The sequence below is a fragment of the Panicum hallii genome, chromosome 8 (genome assembly GCF_002211085.1).
Source record: "Panicum hallii strain FIL2 chromosome 8, PHallii_v3.1, whole genome shotgun sequence".
Lineage (NCBI taxonomy): Eukaryota > Viridiplantae > Streptophyta > Magnoliopsida > Poales > Poaceae > Panicum > Panicum hallii.
In genome coordinates this window covers 6,264,786-6,272,249 of record NC_038049.1, presented here as the reverse complement: position 1 = coordinate 6,272,249, position 7,464 = coordinate 6,264,786, and the positions used below count along the sequence as shown (strand labels likewise).

General features: G+C 45.4%; 1 protein-coding gene across 1 annotated transcript; it reads left to right on the top strand.

Annotated features, from left to right (window-relative positions):
* Positions 1-1,686, top strand: LOC112903284 (tyrosine decarboxylase 1-like). Its single transcript, XM_025972522.1, has 2 exons — positions 1-877; positions 968-1,686. Exons 1-2 carry the CDS (start codon positions 67-69, stop codon positions 1,642-1,644), a joined length of 1,488 nt encoding a protein of 495 aa, XP_025828307.1. The 5' UTR covers positions 1-66; the 3' UTR covers positions 1,645-1,686.
* The last annotated feature ends 5,778 nt before the right edge of the window (positions 1,687-7,464 follow it).

Sequence of the window (7,464 nt, the reverse complement as noted above, 5' to 3'; positions counted from 1 at the left end):
CAGTGAACTCGAGCTAGCTAGTTTCCTTGCTACCCCGCCTCAGCTACTTAGTTTCCTTGCGTGGCCATGGGTAGCCTTCCACTTGAAGAACTGATGCCACTGGACCCCGAGACATTCGCCGGGGAGTCGAGCACCGTGGTCGACTTCCTCACCGACTACTACCGCAATGTCAACAAGTACCCAGTCATGGCCAACACCGAGCCGGGGTCCATCCGTAAACTTCTTCCGGAGGTGGCCCCGGAGATGGGCGAGTCAATGGACCGCATATTGGATGACGTGCGGCGGGACATCCTCCCGGGGCTGACACACTGGCAGAGCCCTAGCTTCTTCGCCTACTTCCCGGCGAACGCGAGCACCGCAGGGTTCGTTGGGGAGATGTTGTCCGCTGGTCTCAACGTCGTGCCTTTCGTCTGGATGGCATCACCGGCGGCCACCGAGCTGGAGCAGATCGTGGTTGATTGGATGGCGAGGCTCCTCGGCCTGCCGGAGTGCTTCCACTTCAATGGAGGAGGCGGCGGAGTTCTGCACGGGAGCACGTGCGAGGCCGTGGTGTGCACACTCACGGCCGCGCGCGACCGTGCACTGAGCAAGCTCGGCCATGCAGGCATCCTCAAGCTGGTTGTGTACGCCTCAGACCAGACCCACGCAACCTTCCAGAAAGGCGCGAGCATCGTCGGCATCCCACCGGCAAACTTCCGCATCCTGCGGACCTCGGCAGACTCAGGATACGGTCTGACCGCCGATACCGTTCAAAGAGCAATCGAGGAAGACATCGCCCGAGGACTGACTCCTCTTTACCTGTGCGCCACAGTCGGCACTACTGGTCTCGGGGCCATTGACAGAGTGCGTGAGCTCGGTCATGTTGCTCGGCGCTATGGTATTAGCTACAACCTCCCCCCTCCTCTTGTTCGATCTCTAATTAAATATTTCTCTCTTACTTACTGACAAGATTAATCCCAACGTACAGGAACCTGGCTGCACATCGACGCGGCATATGCCGGCAGCGCGGCCATTTGCCCAGAGTTCCAGGGGCACCTCGACGGCACCGAGCTCGCGGACTCGGTGAGCATGAACCCACACAAGTGGTTTCTCACCAACATGGACTGCTGCTGCCTCTGGGTGGCGAACCCTACCACCATGACCAACGCACTGTCCACTGATCCTGAGTACCTCAAGAATGTTAGCCCTGCGTCCAAGATGACGACCGACACCATCGACTATAAGGACTGGCAGATCGCGCTATCACGCCGTTTCCGAGCCATCAAGCTGTGGGTGGTGCTGCGACGCTATGGAGCAGCGGGCATGCGCGCGCACATACGGAGGCACATCCGGATGGCGGAGTGGTTCGAGCGCGTCGTGGCGGCGGACGAGCGTTTCGAGGTCGTGGTGCCGAGGAGCTTCTCCCTTGTGTGCTTCCGCCTTCGCCCACGGTTCATGGATGATATAGCGGTGGAGGCCCTGAACCGCGAGCTCCTCGCGGCGGTGAACGCAAGCGGGCGGGCGTTCATAACACACTTCGTCGTGGATGGCAAGTTCGTGATCCGCCTCGCCGTGGGTGGGGCCATGACCGAGCTGCGGCACGTCCGGGGCGCATGGGAGCTTGTCAAGGAGAAGGCCGACGAATTGCTGGCAAACTGTTGTTAATTAGCTTCCATTCGACGCCTATTGCTATTTCCACCCTGCATGCATAGGGGTATAGGCTGATAAGCATTCTATTATTCTAGTCTTGGGAATACATTTCAATATATATTTGTTCCTAGCTCGAGCACCATGAATGCATTAGTCAGCCCATCTGCATCTTACTTGTTACTAAGAGTTCCGTACAAAATATATTAATCACATTGTGGATTAAAAGTCACGAGAGAGGTTCCTTAATGCTGCATTAGACCAGAAAATTGGTCCTTCTTGCCCTGTTTGGTTCTCGGGGGGATTTCTATATATGGGTTGAGAAGGAATACCCAAGCATCTAAAATGAAGTAATTCTAACTTACATACATAAAAAAGTTAGAGCTCTAGGTCTTTGATTCTTCGACATGGCAATATCGAAAATATCTCTAAATCTAAAGGAACCATGCATAATCTAATAGCTTTAATTAGCCAGGGATACATTTCAGATCTAAGCAATGTTCGCATATCCCCACCAAACCATTCAAAATCTTGTAAATAAATTAGAGCTTAGATATAGATTAAACATTATATTCTTCCCCGTCAGAAAACCGCATTTCCTCCAAGTCTAGACCAAAGAAGAATCTAATTCTTGCTACAAGTGGAGTTAGGATGGTGTTACTAACGGTAGATCTCATTGTTAATCCTTACGCATCACATCATAATGATGACGCTAGAAGTTTCTTGGACCCTCGAACCAATTATACTACCTCCATCCGAAAATATAGCAACTTTTAGACTTGGTCAATATCAAATATTTTCATCTTTGACCAATAATATTCCCAAAAATAATAATTTAAATAGAAAAGATTATATGCTATGATAGTTGGTTTAATTACGAATCAACTAATATCATTTTATATTATCAATCTTTATGATTTTTTTACTATCCATAATCAAAGTTTAAAAAATTTGACTTGAGAAAAAAATTAAAAATAGCTATATTCTAGAATAGATGAAGTACTAATTGGGTCGAGGCTCCGGTTGGCTCCGGAACAAAATATGGTAAAGACTAGCTACAGACCAGTCGTATGTTTACTTCTCTGTACGGCCATGCTCACATGCCTTGCCTCTGCCTCCGGTCCCACAATCAAGAAGGAGAGGCGTTCACGGAGACGCATTTTCAACTACCGCTCTCTTAAAAAGTTGTAGTTCTCGCCCCATTGTTCGTGGTGTTGCAATGAATCTGATTGCATAACTATATTTCTTTTGAAAAGATCTTCAAAACAAGACATCATTTGCATATGTTTTAACAATATTTTCTAAATACACATAAATTGCTTAAGTAGATTAGAAAAATACCAACATAAATTAGTAAAAATGCTCAATTGTCTTGCTAAAGTTACCTATCACTAAACATGCAATAAACACCCACCTACCCCAACACAATTATTTGCCATCATCCTCTAATCACATCATTCAGTTATATATCTTCTAAATTTCAACATCAATATCCACTTAACTAAACTCAGGCGACTCAAGCAACATTTTGTAAAATGAGGAGCAACTTTTGCAAAATTCATAAGCAAATTAGAATGCACTTAAAAGTATTTTCTCATATGAAAAATATATCTTTAAAAGATAGTGGTGTGGGATCTTGTTTTGAAGCTTTTGTTGAAATGAGTGAAACTGTATCACTGGATTTTAATTTGGACACTCAATATTGAAACTACGGCCTTTTTTTTTTCAAAATTGTGTATTCTGTGCATGATGTGGAAGCTGAAGGGAGTGGGAAACCGCCAAAATAGGAAGTCATGATTAGGGGCCTCTTCTAAAAGGAGCGGCCATATGGCGGGCTCAACGTACGGCCGGCCGTACGTTAGTCAGTTCTATAAAATATATATGTTCACTTACTCGGTGGTGCTCGAATATAAATCCGTAAACACTAAGTCATTAACCACCAAAATTCTTATATTGCATCACTCCCAATTCAAAGATTTGGGGGTCCCAACACACATCTTAGTTTAGTGCAAGCAAAACAGAAATATATGGAAATTATCCAATATTTATGCACACGTAGGTTTTTGCCAACCCAGCAGCAGCCACTTGGAATACTCGATTGGCCACAAGTTGGCATAGATGTCGGTGGAGTTGACGATGGTAAACCCAGCACCCTTGGCGAGCTCCACAAACTCTCTCTCTCTAGTACCACTCCTTGAAGTCGGGGTTGTACGCGAGTATGCACATGTTGATGCCAATCAACTCCGCTGTTTTTGTGGTGTTCGGGTTCACCAGCAAGATACACTCGACGCTAATAAGGTTCCCGGGAGGCAGTGCGTCGTAATAGTTCTTGAGCAGCTTGGCTTAGCGGTTCGTCACCACAACAGCAGTTGAGGATCCACTTCATGAGGATGGGTCGCCGGAGGGCACCTTCTGGACATGTCGCCACCCATGTACTGCACATGCATGCTGGATAGGCTGGCGCCTTGGAGATGATGTGGGGGAGGTCGAAGTTGATCTCATGGAGGTGAGACAAGGCCGCCAGTGAAATTAACAAGGGTGCAGATGTCATCATAGCCCGTGTAGAGGTCAAGGAGCTTCTTAGTAAGGATGATAGAGTTGCTTCACGGTGTCATTGAAGATGTAGTTGAAGTGCGTATCCGTGCTGGTGTAGTCGAACTAGGACGGTGTCCCGAACGCCCAATTCAATGGCTGCCACCCTCAAGGACTAGCTGTCCATCATATTCATATAGCTCCAAGCGTGCATGTAGAGCTTGTCATTAGCGAGGAGGTGGAACGGGGGCATGGAGGTGCCATCCCCGTTGGGGCAAGCCACTTGCACATCAGTCAATCTCTGCCCCCATCCTTCCGGTCTGGTGATCGTGCCCGCAAGCGTATCCTCGTTATGGCCACCCACACGAGCAGACCCACCTTGATGCCATGCCCCTACCAACAACAATCCGACCACCTACCCTAGATCCACCCACCTCCCTTTGACCTCATTCACTGGCTCCGCATGTCGGAGGAAGTGCAATCCGGCTTTCCATCTCATCACCATGTCGGACCTTCTGCCACACACACAGAGAGAGGGTGAAAGAGAGAGTCGGGCTACATTTTTAAAGCACTAGCGAGAAGTGAGCATTCTTTAGTACCGCCTGTCTTTCAGCCGGTATTAGCGCATATATTTAGTATCGGCCGAAAAAACAATACCCCGCGGAGCCATTTAGTACCGGCTGTAGGCACCAGCCGGCACTAAAGTGTGCCATAGGTGCTCGGGGGAAACATCTAGATTCCCCCCGGCGGCAACTTAGTACCAACTGGTGGATCCAGCCTCTACTAGATCTCACTGGCCGGTACTAAGTGGAGAGATCTAGTACCGGCTGGAGCCACCAACCGGTACTAACGTGCCTTCTATATATTGGCATCTTTCTTCCTTCTTGAGCCCGAGCCAACCATTTGACCGAGCTCGGGCTTCTTCTTCCCCATAGCATTTTAGAAAGGAGGTGATGCCCATTTTTCTCAAGATTGGTGGAGATTTCACTCATCCAAGTGCTCAAAAGGTTAGCAACTTCATCCTCTCTTCTTTGATGGTCTTTATGCTTCATTTCATGCTTTATACTTAGAGAAATTTGTGATTATTAGAAAGAGTGAGAATGAGCATGATTTTTTGATTTATACATTCATTTGGATAGTTTGCATGTGGCAATGTACAGTGTTTTTCTCAAATAATTTTAAGAGACAGGTGTATATATCATTATGCTAATATTGTTCAAGTAGTTTTATTTGCCACGTGTATTTCCAAGTGCCATTATTGTTGATTCTTAATTTTATTTAATCCGTAGAAATGGTTTTGCAACTACATCCATGACTTTTTTGATCAAATTTCATCCTTCATTATGTTAATATTTTAGTGTGAAATTTGAAAAATAATATAGATAGTATAGAATATGATGATAGAAATAAACTTTGCTCCTTCATAATACTAATACTGTTTCGCTGTCTTTTAAAAAATAAAAGTGTTTTCCAATCAATATGGCTTCTGTTGCTGGAGGGCATGGGGCCGGTGGCGGTGATCGTCGTTTGTCTCGAGGGAAGGGCAAAACTCCAGTAGACCTTCATGAGAAGTCGAAGAAACCGGGAGCTTTTGAGAGAGCAATGCTCCATTATTTAGAAAAAGAACATGAAGAATATGTTGCAAAGGGGTGAGGAACCTCATTTTGATCTTGAGAATGTGTTGAGGCGTTACACTCCATCACCACCAAACCTGGAGGTTCCAGCTCTGCCATCTACTTTCCCACCAAAGGATGGTTGAAGACCTTTATGTTGTTGCATGAATTTTTAAGTTGCATGTTGGTTGTTGGGATATTTGTGTTTATTTGAATGGAATTTATGTTGTGTTGACTAAATTGTGCTAGAGTTGAGAATACAAGCATATTCTAAATAATGCATTTATTTAGAGTTTGGTCCTTTATAATAGTAATATCATTTTGTTATATGAAGGAAGACGTGCATCTCTGATTATAGTTCCTTATTAAAAAAGTGTGGAGCTCTATCGCATTGACTTAAATTGCTCATCCAAAGTGTTCCTCAATGGAAAAATATGATTGCAGATGGACCGACAATGGATGTATGGCGACAGGTGCACCATTGCGTGGATTAATGGCCTAAAGTCTTTTCTCGACGCGGCTGAGGCCCACAAGTCATCGAAAGGTTTCATGTGTTGTCCATGCCGCATTTGCAGAAATAACAAGAAATTCTCTAGAAGAAGCACTCTACACATCCACCTTATTGAAAAGGGTTTCATAGATAAATATACTCTTTGGACCAAGCACGGTGAACCTGGAGTTCTAATGGAAGATGATGAAGAAGATGGTGATGAAAACAACATTCCTGACTTGGCTCACTTATATGAAGCGGGTGCCTTTGATGATGATGAACCAATGGACGAGACTGAAGAAAATGCCGTAGAAGAGCAACCACATGGTGAACTTGGTCAGGTGTTGCTAGATGCACAGAAAGATAGTAAAACTTTGGTAGAGTCAAAGAAGTTTGAGAAAATATTGGAGGATCACAAAAAGTTGTTGTATCCAAATTGCAAACAGGGGCACAAAAAGTTGGGTAGCACATTGGGATTGCTACAGTGGAAGGCAACAAATGGTGTTACCGATAAGGGATTTGAGGAGCTACTGGGAATCATAAAGAACATGCTTCCCAAGGGTAACGAACTGCCCTCGACAACATACGAAGCAAAAAAGGTTGTTCGCCCTCTTGGATTGGAAGTACAGAAGATTCACACATGTCCTAATGACTGTATCCTCTATCACGGCGATGAATATGAGAAACTGGATGTTTGTCCTGTTTGTGGCGCAAAGCGGTATAAGATCAGGCAAAATAATACTGGTGATGTCAACGGGGAGCTACCAACAAAAAAATCCCCACTAAGGTTATGTGGTATTTCCCTATAATACGACATTTGAAGCGCTTGTACAAAAACAAGGCATACGCTAAGTTGATGTGGTGGCACAAAGAAGAGCGTAAGCAAGATCGGATGCTGAGACACCTCACAGATGGGTCCCAATGGAGAAACGTTGATAGAGAATTCCCAGATTTTGATAAGGATGCAAGGAAGATAAGGTTTGGTTTAAGTACGGATGGAATGAATCCATTCTGCGAGTGAGCCAGCAGTCACAGTACATGGCTTGTCACTCTATGTATGTTCAACCTTCCTTCTTGGCTATGCATGAAGTGGAAGTACATCATGATGTCGGTGCTTATCCAAGGCCCAAAACAACTGGCAGCGATATTAACATGTACCTAGGGCCGTTGGTTGATGAACTTTTACTATTGTGGAAGGAAGAA

Bases quoted from the DNA above. Each gene is read 5' to 3' on its own strand.
- LOC112903284 (XM_025972522.1), top strand. From the start codon at position 67: ATGGGTAGCCTTCCACTTGAAGAACTGATGCCACTGGACCCCGAGACA. The intron at 878-967 runs GTATTAGCTACA...CCCAACGTACAG, and splicing joins TCATGTTGCTCGGCGCTATG to GAACCTGGCTGCACATCGAC.